This window comes from Erithacus rubecula, assembly GCF_903797595.1.
Source record: "Erithacus rubecula genome assembly, chromosome: 10".
NCBI lineage: Eukaryota > Metazoa > Chordata > Aves > Passeriformes > Muscicapidae > Erithacus > Erithacus rubecula.
In genome coordinates, this window is record NC_136662.1 from 21,492,747 (window position 1) to 21,513,264 (window position 20,518).

Genomic DNA, 20,518 nt, shown 5'->3' on the forward strand with positions numbered 1-20,518 from the left:
AAGGCAATGTTAACCCTCACAAAACCATATTTTGAACTGAGCTTAATTCCAAATCCAAGAGCACCTCTACTCAGCAAAAAATGAGATGCAGCAACTTGCTTCCTTTTTTTGATACCCAGACCTTTTCAACTTTCAACTTCAGCAGGCAGAGCACTGCTGTTCATTCTGCCACATATTTGCCACCATTCACATTGAAGCATATCAGATATATTTTACCAAAAGAGAAAAAAGAAAGTTAAGTTTCTTTCTGGAATTTATCTTTCATCCTTACCAAAGCCATGCTCTGTATTTAAACACACAAGAGGAGTTCAGATTTTCACAAGATCTGAAACATGATCATATTCCTTCTGCTCTACCACACAGTTATATAAAACTGTGGTATACAAAACTGCATCAAAAAGCAAAACAAAAAAACAAAGAAAAAAACCCACCTTTTAACAGTAATAATACAGAGCTAGATGGCAGCAGCAAACAGATCAGTTTCCCTGATTTCCTTTATGTCATAAGAGAAGAAGGAGGCTAAACAAACATGTTTTTCCTTCCAAGTCATGAAAAGCAATCAGGTCATTTATTTCCCATGTTCTGACTTTTCTCCCAATTTACAACCATGAAAACATAAAAAGAAGAAATCACCGAGAAATTCAAGGCCAATTCTCTCTTCCTAAATTCAACCCTGAAAAATTCCACACTTACAAAGCACTACATGAAGTATGTCAACACAAAATGAACCAGTCTGAAGGACCACAAGATGAAATCATGGAGAATTTTGCCTGCAGAGGGGAGGCAGCAGTTTCTACTGCTGCACAGTGCTCTCATGATCACATTGATCCTCTCTGCAGCAAGAGAAAATTTCTTCCACTTCACAGCATGCTGTGTTAATGCTGAATTTCACCCACTTCACATTGGGAATGGTAAAAAAATACCACTTTGCTCTTCAGAAGCACCATTTTGCCTTTTTTTCCATTATTTCTTGCAGTTATTTCTGAAGTTAAAAATGGGACAACACTTCAACACAATCTCCAGCAAATGCTTATACATTTATATACACTTATGTCAGGTAGGTTTGAAGAGTACAGGGCTTGAGCCTGTGCTTTCTGAAATCACAGGATGGCTCATGCTGCCATCAACCTGCCCCTGGAACTGATGTGAACAGACCTGCTACAAAAAATCCTGCTTTAAGAAAAAGCTCTGCACAAGTGACAGTCTTTCTGTTTGCACTCGAGTGAAATTCACTTAATGTGGTCATTACAGAAATAATTACTATTTCTCATTTGTCAGCTCTGTGAAATCTGCATGACTTTTTTAAGAACTACTTTGCTCCAACTTACAATAAGAACTTGACCAGCAATGTGTTGTTTTCACCCCTGGGCTGTGCAGATGAAGTTGAGGACAAGGTACCTAAAATTCAGGATTTAACACTGGTTTTAGCTGTCCCCTCTTTCTGTCATTCTTGTAGCTCTTCTGACTTGCCACTGTCCCTCTCTTAGCCCATACTAACTGCAAATCAATTCAGCTCACTTTGGCATACTCTCATTTTGAGATAAACTAAAGGAAATTAGCTTATCCTTGTGCAAAGCACATAGTGAAAGGAGTTAACTCATTACAGTAAAGGCAGAGGAATTAAAGAACTAATTCACCTGTGTGTCTGCATCCTTCCTGAATCATCTTTCTGGTGATTTACAATGTAAAACAGAAGCTCTTGGTCACCTAGCAATGAAGAGTCACTGGGTAACAAGAACAGACAGGTGTAAACACCAGCTGATAATAAAAATCATCAGAATTCTTAATAGCCAAGACAAGCAGTTTTGGTTTAAATCTTTGCACCATTCTTACACTCCTTTTCAATATTTGATTTTGAGAAGTTCTTAAACTAAGATTTCACTTTCCAGATGGACCATTTTTGCTAGTTGTCAATAAAACAGAAAACAAACATTTCAGAACTGCAGCAGGAAAGAATGAGTGGTACTTATCAGTATAACCATAAAACAGACATTCCCAGATGTTCCTCAACACACTGTTAATGTCAGGGTTGCAGCAAATTAAGATTATTTAGAATCTTACTATATTTCACTATCTCAACATTATAACACTGCATACTACAACACAGAAATCAAGTCAGAAGTCATCTGAGACCATTTGAGACCAAAAACCCTCAGCAACCAAAAATTCAAGCTGCTTCCTTGTACCTGCATTATGTCATGCAAGCTAAATTAAAAAAAAAAAAAAAATCATCTGGTTTGCATGTCTTTGATTTTCCCTAAGAAATTAAGCACACAAGACAGGCAGTCCCTCACTGGCAATGATGTCAAAGGCTCTGCAGTGACAGATTGGTCCCAGAACAACCTGGGCTGCTCCTGCCTTTGTTTTCTTCAGGGAAACACACACAGGAAACCAGCAGGTTCTGTGAGCAACAGAATTAACAAAGTCTGCTTCCTCATGGGTTTGCCTCTCATCTCTAATTGTAAGGGCTGATTTAAGCTTTTCCTATGGCTGGAATATTTATAAGAGCTTCTTCTAATGGACTGCTTCCCATATTACCTGGCTGTATTTTCATTATATTTGGAATAGTTTCATTGGTATGAGTCCAAGGGACACCTGGCACCTTAGGGCTCTGTGCCTCACCCATCTAGAAAGGCAGACTAGAATTCACAGGGTTTAATTATTTACAATACATAAATATGTTTTCCTCATGTTTATTCCTTTTATTCTACCCAAGCAAGAAACAAACAAGCAAACAAAAAATTAAATAGGAAAAAGAAAGTTAAATTTGTTCAGAATCAGAAGTGAAAAAACATCCTTCAAAATATAGCACAGCAGATAAGCTCTAAAGATGCAAAAACACACCTTTGTTACTGAGCAAGTAAAGTGAGAGGCTGAGGAGACTTTTTATTATTCACAGATTTTTATTCAGCTTTATTTTCATGAGAGACCTGCTTAACAGAAGGCATTAAATATTTTAAAAGAAAATTCCTATCTGAATACTACTAAATCTTGTTTCAGTGAACAACCAGCACATCCTCTAAGTAAGTCATCAAAAGATGAAAGAAACAAACCACCACAGAAAAGATAAAACCTTGAAGGCTCACTGATTTGTAAACCTTTACACATCAGAAAGAAACCAAAGAAATTTTTTTTGGAGGACAAAGGAGAAGAAAAAGGTAGAACAAGTTCCTCCTCCTCTCTGCATTTCCTGTAAATCTAGGATATCATTTTCAGCCTTCACAGCAGCTCCAGAGACTCTGCAGTCACTTCTGTGCTTTTCCAGACCACACAAGAGGCAAACGAATGCAAAGATGAGAAAACTATTGTTGTGTGCTGAATACATAATCAGATTCTGAGGATAAAGTTACTGAATGCTAAAACAACTTTCTCAGCATCCTGCTTTTCCAGGGCAGGTAAGTGTTTCCACCAGGCAGACTGAAGTTTTCACATAAAATTTCTGAGTATTCTCCAATTTTTTTTTCCAGGAAGCTTCAAATCCCCACAGTGACAGAGACTTTACCCTTGGAATGTTTCACAGGTAACCATCAGGGGTCCTATCCTTGCACAGTAACATTAACCTTAATAAAAGAAACAAACTGGTTACTGAGGAAATTCAATAGGAAAGAAGTTGTGAGGGCAGATAGGCTCCAAGGCATTTGAGACAAACCTAGGAGCTGCTTCCAGAAAGCTGTAAAGCAGGATGACAGACTGGCTCTTCTTAATCCCCTGCAGGGTGGTCTGACCCCAGCAGCTGTAACAGCTGGATCTGGGGTTTGAGACCCTCTGTGCCACCCCACCCCAAGAGCACAGGCTCCAGCCACCTCCCTACCCCAGGGAAGCAGCTGCCCTCCCCATCTGGCAGCAGCTGCTCCCCAGCACCTGCTGCAGGGATCCAGCAGTTGTTCCATGGCAGAGCTGCAAGGGCCAAGTGCAGCTCCCAGCACAGAGCTGGGCTGTTCCTGCAGCTGCTGGGACTCGCTGCCCCAACAGGCACAGCTGCAGCTGCTGCACAGGAGCTGGCAGCTAATGGCATTTGGCAGCAAGGCAGGATGTGTCTCACCTGTGGCACCATCCCCTGCTGGCCAAGGCAAAATGAGGCAGGCAAAGTAACCAAAAGGCCACATTTGGCCTAAGTCTCAACATTCTGTATTTCTTTGGCTACTAACAGTAGCTGCATTTTCTCCGAAAAGGGAACTGTCCCATATCTAATCTAACCCAAACTAGGCCTAAAACATTTTGTACAACTGGTTCAGGCCCATTAAAACCAGGCAGACAGACACCTGTGAATTACATTGGGTACCACTTGCTCCTGTAACAGTCAGATTTTTTTAAGAAAAATCTGTAGCCCAGTCCATCTTCTCAATGCTTATCCAAAGCTACAACGCCCAAAGAAACAATTGCATGAACGCACCAGGAGATTCAACAGGATTATCCAGGAAGAAAAGCTTTCACCCTCTGGGAGCTCCCACAATAGCTCAGGAAGTCACCATTAACACACCTGCAAGTGCACAGACAGCAGCCTAGGAAGTGCTTACTTCTGAAAGCACCAAATAAAATTTTATCACTAGATAGAGCACAGCAACTAGAGTTAACTCTATTCCATAAAGATATATGAGGTTTTCAAGAGACATAAGAAATGCTGGCAAAGAACATATATTGTTAAAAATCAATTCACTATCCCTTGGATAACTTACTCTTCAGAAGTTGAGAGAGACCAGGAGCATTGGAAAACTCTTTGGAAAACTCTTTTTTTGGGTCCAGGCAACAAACCTACTCAGGACAGCTCAATTACAGCTTAAAATCAGCAGCTTAAAAACAACAAACCACTCAGAGTTGTTCTGAGTAGCATTTGAGATATAGCAAATTATATTACTTATCTGCTTGATTATTCCCTCTGTAATAGAAGCAAGATTTACCTTACTGTTTTATTCATCTCTTCAATTACAACCAGACAGTTCACAGACACACTTCAACTCCCTGCCAGGTTTTGCCTATCTCCAAAGACACAGAGTCTACAGCCTCTCTGGGCAGTTTGTTCCAGAGCTTTACCACCTTCACTTGGAATTGTTTTTCCTTATATTTAATTATAATTTCCCAAGCTGTAACCTATATTCACTGCCTCTCACCCTCCAACTCCAAGAGAAATTTGATTCTGTATTGTCTATTATCACCCACTGTACAACTGAGACAGCAACTAGATCCTCCTGCAGCCTTCTCTCCCAGGCTACACAAAGCCAGCTCCCTTAACATCACCTTTCACACAAAAATGCTCCAGCCTCCTCCCTTCCTAGGTAACCCTTCACTGGACTTGCTCTGCTTTGTCAGTGGAGGGACTGACACTGAACACACAGCACTGCTGGCAGCAGTGGTCTCATCTCACCTGTACAATGAGAAATAATGGCCTCCCTCAGACTCCTGGAACACTGGTACAGCCACTGTGTGGTTTCTAGAAAAACCCTTAATTCCCTTTCCAAGCATTACTAACAAAAATCAGGTTTCTGGATGCAAGATATTTAAACAATCCAATCCTGAGTTTCCTCTTTCTAGAGTCAAACATAGTATTTTGCTTCCTTTTCCCATTCATTATGAGGAGAATGGCTCAGTAATCAAGGATAATTATCAAGTCTATAAGGGAACAAAGCTAGCTCCAGATTGTATCTGCCAGAAGGATTTAGGACACTAATTCACCCATGACACATTAATAAGTCAGAAAATTTTCTTTAAATTCACACATACACTGTTGCAATGCTGATTACTACAAAGCTACTGAAACAAAGTGTAACACTTCTTCCCCCAAAACAGACAAAGTTTAGCCAAGATGCCCAAGCAAGCAAGTAAAGGCTTTAGCACCATAGTATCTATTTTAAGATGCCTGTGTAACTCCCTTCAGGGCTATCAAGAAATGCAGCACAGACACAACTGGGATTTTTTGGTACCTCAGTTCTTCTCTTCCGAGAGTCCCACCTGTCTCAGGATCACCTCCACACACTCCATCATCTCCCTCTGTCACCCCTCTGTGACATCCCTGCTCCTTCTAACCTTGCAACCCCACTAGTGTATTAGACTGTTCTTGGTATGACTCATCCGTGGTTATTAAATTATCTTTTACTTCTGTTTCAGACAAACACTAAAAAAACAACATCCAGGCATATCGACCAAGACACAGACTGAAAGGTCACCTACTGCAAGCATCTAACTGAAGAGATAAGAATGCTTCTCTTTTTACATAACTCAAAGACCATCTGGTAAAAATTAAGCTGTTCATTTAGCAAAAACAAGCTCATTCACTTACTAGCATCAGAAATCAAGAAAGGGTTTTAGGCAAATATGCCAGGACAAAGTTTGTCCAATGCATTTCAACTCCCACACCCAACTATTTACACGTTTCATCATTCTACTGTTTGAGCATCCCCTTAAGCAAAGCAAGGGGGAAGGGAAAGGGACAGAAGAAGAAGAATATTTCTGAAGGTCACAGAAGACATCTCAACCTATAGCTACCAAGTAGACAGGAGTGAACTTTGCCCACACTCTGGGATGACTGCAAGCCTTCCAAACAAAGCAAGATGGGGACAAAGTCTAAACTGGTAGCATGAAGCTCTAACCACTTCTCAGCAGAACTAACTCACTCAGCACCACACTAACCACTTTCAAATGGATTCCAGCAGACTGTGCACTCTCTCAAGACTCTGGAGGAAATTCTGATTCCAGAATACCATGAAGGCAGATCCCTAGGAAGCCCATGAGCTGAGCCAAGGCATGAACTCAAGGCTCCCAAGCCCCATGTTAACACTCCAGCGTTTAAGCCACACACGTTACATACAAAGAGCAGTGGTGAAACTGAATTAAAAAACAAACCAAAAGTCAGTATCCATTAATTAGTACTCCACACTACCAAACCCATTTGTCTTTCCTGAGGACTGAAGACAGCCTTTACCCAACAACTGCAAAATGTTTTGGTTAGGATTATCCCAAAGTTTCTGTGTTTGTTTAATGCTTTTATTAAGTATGTCAGTGAAGGCAAAACCTCAACGTTTCCTGAATCACTTTGCCCCTACAGTAAGAAAAATGGATGGAAAAAATAAAATAATTGTATGGGTCAAAAAAACATTTGCTGCACACTTGCACTCATCTCCTTTTTCCTCATTGTATCAAAAGCAGCAGAACTTTAAAAGCAACTCAAGAATAAATAAAAGCCACTTCCTAGATAAGCACACCAATGAAGAGTACTAATACATATAAAAAAATATTTTAGTCTGCATTCCACAAATACTCTTTTTATTTTTTTGTGAAGAACAGGACAGCAAGGAACAGACATATTCTTCAAAACCTGCAAAAGGCACTGGCATGGTTTAACTCCAGCCAGCAGCCAAGCCCCATGGAACTGCTTACTCACTGCCCCAGCAATGGGACCAGGCAGAGAACCAGAAAGGCAAAAGCTGGAAAATGCACAGTTTGAGATAAAGACAGTTTAATAGGGAAAGCAAAAGCAACCCATACAGGCAAAACAAAGAAATAATTCCCTGCTTCCCATGAGCAAGCAGGTGTTCAGCCACTTCCAGGATCGTGGGGCCCCACACATGTACTGGTTACTTGGGAAGACAAACACCATCACCACAAGATCCTCTCTTCCTCTTTATCCCCCCCACTTTATATACCCAGCATGATGCCATATGGTCTGGAAAATCCCTTTGCTCATTTTGGGTCCTGTCCCAACTGTGTCTCCTCCCAACTTCCTGTGCACCCCCAGCCCCCTTCCCAGTCTAGCAGTACAAGAATCAGAAAAGGCCTTGCCTCTGCACAAACCCTGCTCAGCAATAACAAAAACATCTCCTTATTATCAACTCTGTGTTCAAATCCAAAGCACAGCCCCATTACAGCCACTGGGAAAAAAATTAACTCTATCCCAGCCAAGACCAACAGGCATCCAGAGCAGGCAAACAGAAGCACATTAAAACTCCAAGCACAGGTCATACCAACAGCACAGGCCAAAAGGGCTGAAAAGAAGGAAAAAGAAAAAAAAAAAAAAAAAAAAAAAAAAAAAAAAGAGGAAAAACCAGTTTTCTAAAGACATAAAAATTATATAAGCTTTTAAAGGACAAGAAAGTCAGACAGTAAGTCAGTGGGACCAAAGGAAGAAAATAGTAGAGAAGCTTTCAAAGAAGGCAAGGGGATATCAGAAAAGCTGCATGAATTCTGTGCAGATACTCACTACTGAGGAGCTTTAGGACCATCCTGTAACACAGCTGATATCTGTACAGAAAACACTCTCATCCCAACATGTCAGCAGAGACACACAGAACAAACCACTAGATTTGTGAGAATCCCCAAAACTTTAAAGGAACTTAAATACAAGTTTTTCACAGCAGACTCCTCTTTAAATCAGTCTTGATTAAAGGTGAAATTAACACCACATTCCCATAGTGCTCACGTGAGTGTTTTGTGATGCAAACCAGAAGGGGTTAAGATTTCCACAGTTCAAATTTGACTTCTGTACTAATAAGAAACAACAGAAATTCCAATAAAGTATATAGAATAGGGTTAGTAGGTACATGTTCATGACACACTGAGGAAAAGTGAACACAGTTTCTACAGAAATAACTCACATATCACAAAACTTCTCAAATGTCTCTCAAGAGCTCAGTCAGTTGAAGAACACAATACTAACTCAAGCTGATGCAGTTTATTTCTAAACTTTTACAACAAACCCCATCATCAAGCTTTCAAAATGCTGACTTCCAGAAACTAGGATGAGGCAAATCCATTCACATCCTGTTTCTTTCAGCTCTTTCCTAAGAACCAACCACTGTTGTAGAAGAGACATTAGGCCAGCTAGGTCTTCGATCTGAGCTGATATAGCACCTTTGGTATTTGCTCACACAAACAACCTGACCTTTAGACAAAAAAAAAAATTATAGAAGTGACTCAGTTTCAGTGTTCTTGTCTTTACAAATTGTTTCCTGCAATAGATAAAATATGAAACTTATATAAAATAACCCAAGGGCTAACGTACTCTGTTCTAGTTTCAAAATGTCTCTTAAGAACTTCAGCTTTAATGAATTATCTTTTGAAAGCATTAACTACTGCTGTGGAACAAAGACCTGTTCAACCAGTCAGACACAGAGGACCAGTAGATGACTATTTCGATAGACCAAACAACATGTCATGCATACATCTGGGCTTTGGTTTCCTCTTTGAGCAGTTTTTTTTATAATTGCACATTAACTAGTCAACTCTAAAAAATGGGTTTAATTAGTAGGTATCAATCCAGCCAGCAAGCATGTCATTTCCTTTCATCCAAATAATGAGGGAAGAGTAAAATGTTAGGTACTTCCCCAGGCCTTCTCTTCTAGTTCCTACAGTAGTTAAAGGAAAGGACTCGTCTAATGGCTGCCCCACATATGCACAAATTCATTCACTGACTAGAAAAATACAAACCCTGTCAAAGATATGTCATGTAGCTCCTTTTGCTTCTAGTATGGAAGTGTATGAAGACTAGGCTTGCAATGGTAACTGAATGATAAGAACTGCCCAAATAGAGAGGAAATCTCTACCCTTTCAGGCTTTCCAGCTCCAATACAATATTCCCAAGATGGGAGATTCTCAAGGTCCCTTAAGACATGTAGCAAATGGCTCAAATGCTCATTCTCCTTCCACACAAAAATATGAACTCAGTAAATGTAAAGTTTACTGTAAATGATCCTTGCTTACCGAGATATATTAGCCATGTGGTATTTTTGATATGACAAATAATTTTCACAGTATCTTTCAATGAAAGCCCATTCCTAGGCTTTGGGAGTACATATAATTAATAATTTCAGTATTATAATTAGTACTGGTTGTCATGGCATTTGGAAAAGGATTCTCTAGCTACCACCTCTCAATCTGTTTCAGTGACCTACTAACCCAAATACCTATATGAATGGGCTGATGGAAATGGTTACTATGATGGCAAGAGTCTTTTCAAGGTAATTGAATGAAAAAAACAGAACAAACCTCTTTCTAAAGACAAATTGGTGCTCCAGTGATAAATTATTTAGGTTCCTACAGAAGGATGTAATGCACACAAATCATAGTCATAGTAGCCTCTTTCTTCTCTGTAAATGTCAGTATTTCTAATTAACTATCTGTCCTTACATTGGAGAAATTAACTGGCTTTTCCATGAAGAGCTATCAATGGGAATGTCCAAGTTATGTTTCTAAAAGGACAACACTCTTGCCTCAACTTCTCATTTGTGACTCTGGGACCCACCTCACCTTCAGTTTAGAGGCCAGTAAATCAAATTAGCCTTGTTCTGATGAACCTGAACTTTGGGATGATAACTGAGCCTAAACATATCTAAAGAAATGAAACTCCAAAAACCCACAAAGAAAAAAATTAATAGAAGTGGTGGCAGAAGTAGCAGACAATGAAAATGGCAATAATCAAGCTAGAACACACTAAGTATGCAGTATGTTTTTATATGTCTCTTGGCCCTAGGGACATTTGCAGTAAACAAGACCAATTGTGTTCCAAACCAAGAGGTCCAACTACCAGTTCCAAAGGTGTTACTGACTGTGTAATGTACAAAATTATAATGGGATAAAATCCAACAACAATTAAAAGGAATTCTAATCAAAATGCTAATTAAGAGGCCTCACAAGAATGAACTACAACATCCTACAGTGTCCTAAAGGCCTCTTTTTACACAGAAAAACAGTCCTATTATCAATTTTAAAATTTAACTAAAGGTACAGTAACCTATATCCACCAAAACAAGTCAGGTGAAGCAGTGCTGAGCATCTGGGCACTGACTTAGAAACCAGCAGAGCCCACTTTTAACTAAAGAAACCCACTAGGAGGGTATGATTAAACAAACCTGTCTATCCCAAACCCTGACTTCCAGTCTCTAAAGTACTGGATTTCCTTCCAGCTACTGTGGAGAGAGTTGCAGAGCTTAGATCAGAACCCACTGCACTCTACATTCTACAGAGAGGCCACACAAAAGCAGGGTTAGGTTTGAGTAAGACTGAGGTCTAAGCTCAGACAGATCTGAACAAATGTACACCCAGATATTTAGGGAGACTTTCTAATGAAAATACAGGTCTTCAGGAACTTTAAATCTTTGAAAAGTGTCCTCCAGCTTATGTTTAAACTTTGACTGGAACTCTCTTCAGCAAGTACCTTTTATTGAGGACTTTGTTCCAAATTCCCAAACACTCCACTGAAAGCCTGCAAAGAAAGCAAGAACATTCCTTTCTGCCCCAGTACCTTAGTGACAAAACATATCTTTTTCTTTCAGAAATCAATATTAAGGACATTAGAACACACAGTGAGTGGTTTATCCTTATAGAAACATTTGAAACACTTCCCAGCTCCCACCCTAAGTCACAGTCCAGGGCCAGAACCAAAGGCACCAGCTTGAATTTACTCCCACAAACCTGTTTTTGTGAAAGAGATTGACACAAAGTTGAAGTTTGAAAAAAAGAAAACAAAACTTTTTTTTACACAAGTGTGTGAATCACACAAAAGTAGTCTATTATCCAGTTTCTTTAAAATTTGGAAAAGGAAAAAAAAAGCACATACCTTGGCTTCACAATGAACACAGATGGAAGAGGAAAGAAGAAAACCACTAAAAATCGTTGTCTCAATGAAAGCAAGGATTTTTGAGTTCTGTCATTTCACTTTGAAACCCTCCCACCCTGACCAAATCCTGAGCTACTTATTTATTTGGTCAATGAAGAAACATGTGAAATCTTTGAAAGATTTCCTCCTGAAGCTCCAATGTGCCAGATACTCTTGTAATATATGGACACACTGGAGATGACAACTCCCACAGTATTGCAACCCTCAGGCCCACTCCACATTTAGAATTGTTGTGAGGACAAGCACACAGTATGAATAAAGTGGTCCTATAGGTCATATAACTTACAAGGACAGAAATACACTCTTGCTTGTTTTAGTTCCAATCCTAAGTGAAGCTGTAAATTCAAAAGCAAAAGTGCTGGCGTGCAAAAACATGGGTATCTGACACTTCTGCCAATAATTTAAGTTAAACTTTGGGAATGAAGACCAACCTATGTCAATTAAACAAAGCTTTGTGCAACTAAATTTTACAATTTAAAAAGAAAAAAATCTGTTTTCTTTATAGTGAAAAGTAGACCCCCAACTGCAAGAGATCACGAGGATATTTGTACCATATGAGCACCTGGGTATCCCACTGAAGATGGAAGAACACTTTGCAGTTAAACATAACAAACAACAGAAGAACAGTTGTTAAAAATTTGGTAGAAAATATTTTCCCCAGTATGTGAAGTATGTTGCAGCATCACTCTTACCAGTTGACATGCAGCTACCTTTTTGAAGAATTGATGCTACTAACACGAGCTGTTGTGTTTTTTCCTATGGAGTTTTTCCCTTTATGCCAATGACACTTTGTGGAGAAGTTTTGAATTGCATTTAGTATTAAAAAAAAAAATCTAAAACTTGTTTGTGCAAGTTCTAGTCCTGAACTCCACATCAACTACTTCCACTGAAAACAATCAGACTACTCATGTACAAAGCAAAGCTTCTGCATAATCTTTCCTAAGTGTGGGCCTAAGAAGGAAAAGTTAGGCAGGTTGCTTATACAGCCCACATGCATGAATACATATTTTGTGCTCCCTGAGTAGCACACAGTAGCCTCATTAAAAAGGGGAGGAAAAGAAAATAATTATAAACCACACAGAACAGGCTTAAATTGTTTTGAGACATTACACAAAAATATTTTGGTAGATCACTCACTGCGCCTTACTCTATACTTAAAATATTTTGTAAAATTCCATGGGTTCATGTATGTATATATATACACATGTATGCAAAACACTTTTTAAAAAGTAATTCCCTTTAGTACCTCCAAATGCAGAAGTAACCTGTTACTATAATCAGAGTTAAAAAGAAAAAAAAACCCCTAATGTAATACAAGTTCCTGCTCTAGCTGAAACCCAAGGCAAAATCCCTCTGGAAGATACAAAACTGGAAGATACAAAATAAATCTACAAAAGCTTCAAAAAAGCATCAAGCATGAGCACAATTATGATTTCATTAATTTATTTTTTTAATGGGGTGAGAAAACCCTTTCAATTTTGAGAAGTTTAAAGACCACAGTCTATCTCCCTTAAACATAACTTGGGAAAGGTAAGGGTGAAATGGTGATGGAAGTTTCCCTCCGAGTTTAATCCACCAAAGATTAGCTGAACTAAACTACAAAGTACTGCTTGTGAAATTTTCACTGTGTGCAACATTCCTCCACAAGACACCTCACATAAACATAGAAGATGGCAGCAGAACTCTGAGAAACATATTTATTAATTAAAAAGTACAGAAAATATAGAAGGGAAAATCATGCAGAATTATTTTGCACATAATGTTTTATTCTCCATTTTAAATTCTTAGTGCATGAGTGCAAATTCCACCAAGTATTTAAAAGACCCAAAAAACCTTTACTGTTTTGTAACAGTCTAAAGATACAAGGCCTAATAATGACTGACATTGTCCTTTACTAATCTGAAGCTTTAACAGCATGACAATTAACAGTTCAGTACTTTAAAACCAGGTAGACACTTGATATTATCTTTAAAAGAAATACAATGAAACAGAAAAACAAAGCTGTCTGCTGAAATACAAGAGGAAAATGTTTGGGTTCTTTTCAAATGAGGATTGGTATATGATAAAATATTTCCTGTGTCCTAAGTTCAGACACATTATGTCACCCACCCTTGACCTAAAACTGGTTTCTGTGATTCCACCACCCACCCACAAGTTTGCAATGATACTTACTTGTCTTCACAGTACAAATACTGCAGTTGCACTTTTACTTTTATTAATGGTTTCAAAATCCAAGCACAACAATACAGCAAAATACCATAGAACACTTGGAAAGTGGAAATCTGTATTGAAAATTCTATTAAACAAATAATCTTACATTCACCAGCCACTAATTTCATCATCTGGGATTCCTGATTGTAAGGTCAGGTAATAATGTGGGATTCTCCTGTAAGAATCTGTTCTCACTGGTACGAATGCAGAATTGGGATCCCAGTTTCCTTTTACACACTGCCATTCCTGGAAAAACTCCTTTGTGAAATCCCAGCCCTAAAACTGGGATGTCATTCCTTATGTACACAAAAATATCTCCAAGCACAACAAAGTAGTATCAATATAGTAACATTTGGCAAGCACTTTAATGAATAGGGGTGTAAGATATTGGGTACAGAAGTGGATGACAGTTCCCTGTTATCAGCTGGGAACTTCACAAGTTACATCAGTGAGATACCAGGTACCTTTTGCAACAGAGGAATTCATTACATAATACACAGGAATTACTGCACTACAATCACCCTACCTGTAGCTCCAAAGAAACATACACACAGAACGAATTGGAGGGATTACTATTACTTCTTTTTAACTAAATGAAATAGTTTCACTGCTGACAGCTGGAAAACAGTCTTTTAAGAAGCTGAAATACAGATGGCAGTTTTACAAATCAATCCAAGAATATCCAGGTGCCTATCCATACCAGAACAACCACTGCAAATGGACAAAGCTTTAAAAAATATCCTGATGGATTGAAAATATTAAATATTTAAAATATTTATATAAATATTTATATGCAAATATTATCTGATCCCCCTCCCAGATGTGTTTGGCTCCCCTCACTATTTCAAATGCAGGTATCCTCCACTTTTTTACTCAGTCTTAGAAAAACAATATAAAAACGAGCAACATTAAGAAGTAACACACGCTCCTAACACAGCCCTTTTACTTACAGGAAGACTTTATTCCGGGGATAAGATTTAGAAACCCGAGGTTAAATTACAGCCCTTTTGTAGAGAGAAGGAAAGGTGACAAACGACTTTGAAGAGCATATTCCTCCCTTGTACAGAAACAGGCTGTTGTCTGGAATGGGGTGGGAAGAGTTTTACCGTCATCACAACAGTCACAGGCTGAGGCAACCATGGAGTTTAGTGTTGATGCTGGAATGGAAACACCTCTGTTCAGCACTAATCTGTGGTACCAGCAAGTGATTCACCACAAACACTGTGACAAATCATGTGGACTGGTGAGTTTTGGATCCTCCCTGGCATTTGCCTCTTCCAAGTGAGCTGCCTCACAGCTGTCCCAGGGCCTGGGTGGTTGCAGAGGGTAGGAACAAGCAAAGTGGATGAAAAAGCCTTTTGTTTATTAATTAAAAACTGAAACTCTCTAAGTTAAAGAAGACATTTTGTTCACGCACCTTGAGAGAAGAGGGCACACGATCCCCATTTCTGACGAAAAAAGAAGGAAAGCGAGAGCGGAGGCTTCAGAGGGTGGGCTTCACACCCACCGCCCCGGACCTCCCCACAAAGAACAAGCAGCACAGCAACGAGGAGAAAGAGAAAAGCAGCGAGAGGCCACGGCAGTGTGGCGGCGGCTCGAAATTTACCTGGAAATCAGCCAGTATCATTTCTCGGTCCATGTTGGACGCCATTGCAGCCAGCTGCGTCCCGGCTCTGCTCGGACCCGCGCACCTGGAGCCGCTGCCGCGGGGAGGACGGGGCAGGGTGGGAGCTCAGGAGCTCATGGAGGCGCCGCGCCGCGCTCGGGCTCCCGCGGCGCCCCCGGGCTGCTCCTCCAGGGCCCGACGAGGGGAGGAGGCAGGAGAGCGGCGGGCCGGGCGCGGGGCCGGGAGCGGGCAGCGCTGCCTCAGCCGCTGGCCCGGGAAGGAGGAGGAGGAGGAGGAGAAGAAGGAGGAGGAGGAGGAGGAGGCAGCGCCGCTCCCCGCCTGCCTCCACAGCGCCTGTGTCGCACATTTTGCCTGTCATTGAGGTCGCAAAGAGGCGCTTTGCGGCCGCCACGTGACTGCCCGCCTGTCAAGCGCTCCCGGAGCCGGGGGCGGGACCGCGCCGAGCCGGGACCGCGGCCCCCGCGCCCGGGCGGCTCCGGGCGGAGCGGGGAGCCCCGAACCGCGCCCTGCCCGGCCCGAGCCGCCGCCGAGCGGACACATCCGCACGTCCGTGCCGGGGCTTGGCGGCTGCCCGGGCCCGGCGGCGGCGCGGGGTGTCCCGGCTGGGCTGCGCCGCCGGCTGCGGCCTAACGGGGCTGCGGGGAGCTGGCTGCGGCCGGGCCCGGGCCGGGCGCGGAAACGCGAGCCGGTGCGGCTGCCGGGCGGAGCGCGGCCCTGCCTCTCTGTGCGGGAGCGGGGAACCGTCCGTCCCTGCATGCATGCATGCATCCATCCGTGCATCCATCCATCCATCCATCCATCCGTCCATCCATCCATCCCGCCCTTTCTCCTTCCTCCCGTCCCTGGCCCTCTCCCTCTCCATCCGCGCCCCGGGTCCGCGGTTCCGGTGAATGCAGCGCTCGGTCCCGGCGCGGTTCGCGTCCCCTCCGAGCCCCGTGACTCGCTGCCCGCTCGGCAGGGCTCGCTCGGGGCAGCGGTGACTTTTTCCCTGGGCTCCGGCTTGTCTCAAAAGAAGGAAATGCGTTTTTCACAGGTTTTTCTGAGCCAACATACCGTGATCTGCACAGCGGCCGTCGCTCAGGCTTACTACTCCAGCACTGTAAGATGCAATTCTATTCTATACCGCAAATAAATCTGCTTTGAGTGATGCAAATCTAACTGTGATGCTTTCTAAGTCTGCCTCCTGCAGCCTGATGTGCCCCCTTAGCACCGACACAGAGCGCACATTTGCACGTCAACTTGCTAATCAGTCCAACGTGTTTTGCTCCGCTTTTTGTAGGAGTGTCCTGCGAGTGTCGTAGCCGAGGTCACAGAGGCATCAAGCAGCTTTCCTGTCAGCTAATAACGATACCTTGGAACCAAGATGTTCTGCCGGATTTAAGAAGCGGCGTTCTTTATTGTTTCTCTTCCACCCGCGGGGGTTACAGGGGCGCTCCGCGGGCTCTGCCGCCGCTGGCCCCGGGGCGAGCTGCGGGGGAGCGCTGCGTGCGGACAGGGGCGCACGGAAAGCTCGGCTGTACCTCCAGGAGGGTCCGTGATCCCGGGAGAAACTCCGGGAATTGTTTAGAGCCTGCTGCGGACGCTGCCGGCGAGCGCGGGCTCCAGGGCACCTGGGCCGGGTGTCTGGCGGCGGCAGCGCTCCGGGCGGGCTGAGCCCACACGGAAACGCAGCTTAAGATGCAAAGCCCCAGTGTCAGAGAAGTTGGGTTTTACATTTTACCCTGTTCCTGCTCCAGTTTATGTTGGCAGGGTTTGCCAGAAGGCTTTTACTGCCTTCTGACGTGAGCTTAACAATGCAAGCTCCCCACCACCGACGGGAGGGATGATAAATTAATTGCCCTCACACCTGCACAATTTTTTTTTTTCCCAGTTTGATGTTACAGACAGTTCTGTACTAAGTACGAGGTATGGTGCAATGCCAGGGACAGCCTATGCTAAATTACAAACAAATCCACCCACACATTACTAGAGAGTAACTATAATAAAGGCTGAAAAGCGAGTTTTAGCAATTGGATTAAAGCCAATTAATTCCTGGCACGAATTGAAGCTATAGGTATGCTGTCAAGATTAGTTACACGGCGTTCATGTCTATTACAGCTATATTTTAACTAATTATATCTATATTAGATCAAAACAGGAAGGATTTAATCCTGAACATGAAGAAAAGGTGAAAAGCTTCACGTGCCCCACATTGCAGGAAGTTCACATTCAAGTCACAGCTAAAGTTTCTGTTTGCCTTCTCACAGCCTCTCTGAGCCATTTGAGGTGGGTTTTATCATCCAACGAGTGAGAGACAAATTAGGGAGTCGATTATTTTACTCCTTATAATGCCTGGTGATAATATGTCCCTCCAGAAGCTATTTTTTTGGGGGGAGGTTTTCGTTTTGGTTTTTTTTTTTTTTTTCCTGTTGATTCTGGAGCCAATTGGGAAAAATCTCTCTGTTTTAGGTAGAGAATCTTTATCACTCATGAGAGGAAATGATCAGAATGAACAAACTGCTTTCTGCCAAAGCTTTTGACAGACCTGCACGGTAGAGGAAGTTCGACGGCATTTTCTGGCCATGCAGCTTTATTTGCAGGAGGCCTGCAGTAGTCCAGCTGCACTTTTAATTATTTTTGCTATGTGGCATGATAAACAGAAGATGGAAGCTTTATTCTAAACTGTAAACCAACAAAAAATAGTGTGAGACTGTTGTAATATTTGCAGGTCTAATTTTGCACTAAGTTAGCAACAGGTAACACTGCCAAAGCCTATGGATTTTAGGCAGTAATTAGTCACAAAATAAGTAATTTATAAGCCATCTGACTGAATAATCTAAGTTTTACATATAAATTCCCTCTTTATGCAGAAAAGCAACTGTATATGAGTAAACAGATGCTACTTGCATACATATATTTCTAGAGCCAACTTTGAGGGAAGTTATAGTTTATATTTTTACTTTTAAAATGAGGGGGGAAAAAAGCAGTATTGCTTCTGGATGAAAATTACCACAGTGAGGCCCTTAAAAATACACGTGCTTTTTCCCTCCTTTAGTGGGAATAGGAGTTGGGGGTCAGTTGAGAAACTGAATAAAGTTGTTTTCCCTGCTTCGTGTGCAGCCAGCTCACACTTGTCACCTTTACAACATTCGCAAACAAGCGTGGATGGGGGAATCAGTACCGGAAAATACAATCGCAAAGCACAAAAGCAACCGAAGCTGAAAGGAGAGCCAGATTCAGAAGCCTGGCTTCGTTCAGCCGCGGATTCAGCGCTGTAGAACCGGCTGTGTTCGGCGGCGGCCCCGACTCAGGCCCGGCCACCTCCGGGCGCTGCCCGGCTGCCAGCGGCCGGTTCCCCCCGCAGGGCAGTGCCGGAGCTGTACCCACCGCAGGTTCCCTCCCTAGCGCACCTCCCCGAGCCTGTTTACATTCAAAATCGCTTTCCCGTGGCACTTTCCCACGTGTCCACGCAGAAAACAGACGTGCAGATCGCCCCTGCGAGCGATGGGTTACGTGTGCTTATCAGGGAGCCATGACATCGCGGCTTACCTCTCGGAGGGTTCACTTGGCAGAATTCAGTCCTCCGAGGGTCCCTGAAACTTAAAGCAATCCAGCCATTAAAGCACTTTAAGACACTAAATACTGTTAGGCAGGGTGGCGGTGACATTCCCGTCCTGTACCATCCTCACTTCTTCGCCCTGGAAAGGAAAAGCGAAGTCCTCGCGTCTTCTTGGTGCCCGGCCGCGGCTCCCTTTCAAAATGGCACTTTCAAATCAATCAAGGACACCAGAAACGCGGGAAGCAGGGAGCGCTGCCGTGGACGGTCGCCTTCCACCGTTAAGACAACTTGACATTGACCCTTCATCCTTGACCTTGTCCTCAGACGAGAGAGGAACCCGCGCCGCAGCCGGGGCGGCCCCGAGCGCGGAGCCGCCGCCCGCGGGGTGCCGAGCGTGGGCGAAGGGGCCGGGACCGGGGCCGGAGCCGGCTCCGCTCCCCCGCGGGCAGGTGGAGACCGCCGGGGAGAAGCTCCGGGCAGCGCCGTGGCAGAGGCCGCCCTCCCGTCTGCCGAGCTGCCCCGATCCCGCTCCTCCCGCCGGGGTGCGGCGGCTCCCGCTGCTACAACCTCCTTTCCCTTTCATTTCCCTCCCCCTAGGCCTCAGCAGCGCTGCTCCTAGAAGCAGCGGGGCCGTGCTGGCTGCGGCGGGGCAGTGCCGTGCCCGGGCGGCGCGGCGAGGGGACGGCACCGGGCGCCGCGGAGCTGCGGCTGCGGCGGGGCCGGGCGAGGGGCGGGCGGGAGCCGCTGCAGGCCTTCCTGCCCGAACTCCACCGCGCCTCCTTAAATCTCTGCCGTTAAAATGTGGGCGGGTGTTTCAACTCAAAAAGCGCTCAAATTTTTTTTCTTTTCAAAAAAAGCTGATGAGGTTAAAAAAAAAAAAAAAAAGAAAAAAAAAAAGAAGAAGGGGGGGGTGGAAAGGAGAGAGAAACCGGCTTCGTGTCCTTAGGAAACAGAAGTAGCGATTGTTTGTGCTTAAAAAGGGGGAGCGCAGAGCCGCGGGCGAAGGCGGCGGCCGCGGACCGGCAAGTGCAGCTTTATTTCGCGAAGTTGGAAGAGAAGGCGAGCTGGGCTGTCAGTGCGGCTGCGAGCGCGGCCGGACCGGGGCAGCGGCGGCACCAGCGCAGCCTCTGCCCCCGCCGGGAGCGCGCCCCGCGGCCGCGGCGGGACGAGGAGCGCCTGTCCCGGGGAGCGCCCGCGGAGCGCGGACAGCGGCGGCAGGACCCCGGCCGAGGAGGAACCCCGGCGGACACGGCTCCGCGCCGCGGCTGCTGCGCGCCCTGAGCGCGGGCGGCCGTTCGGGAGCCCCCCCGCGCCGCCCGCCGCCCTCCTGGATGCTCCGGAGCCGCCGCCGCCGGGGGCGGCCGCCAGCCGGGATCGCGCCCGCCCGCTGCGCGGAGGCTGCGCGGGGCCGCAGGAGTGAAGCTGCTGCTGCTGCTGCTGCTGCGGGGAGCGAGAGCGCCGAGGGAGCGAGCTGGGCTCCGGCACAGCCGCCGCCGCCGCGCCCGGCCCTCCGCGGGCGCGGCTCGTCCTTCCCTTC

General features: G+C 44.2%; 1 protein-coding gene and 1 long non-coding RNA gene across 2 annotated transcripts in view; both read right to left on the reverse strand.

The window, feature by feature from the left end:
* Positions 1-16,217, reverse strand: part of FAF1 (Fas associated factor 1) — a 148,881-nt gene extending 132,664 nt beyond the window's left edge. Inside the window, 1 exon segment of the mRNA XM_079314543.1 lies at positions 15,423-16,217. Coding sequence (XP_079170669.1) covers positions 15,423-15,467 — 45 coding nt within the window. The 5' untranslated portion in view covers positions 15,468-16,217.
* Positions 16,218-16,677: 460 nt separating this feature from the next.
* Positions 16,678-20,414, reverse strand: LOC306806135. Its single transcript, XR_013775408.1, has 2 exons — positions 18,972-20,414; positions 16,678-17,114 (listed from the first exon to the last, which is right to left on the reverse strand). It is a non-coding gene; the product is annotated as an uncharacterized lncRNA (long non-coding RNA).
* Positions 20,415-20,518: the final 104 nt, after the last annotated feature.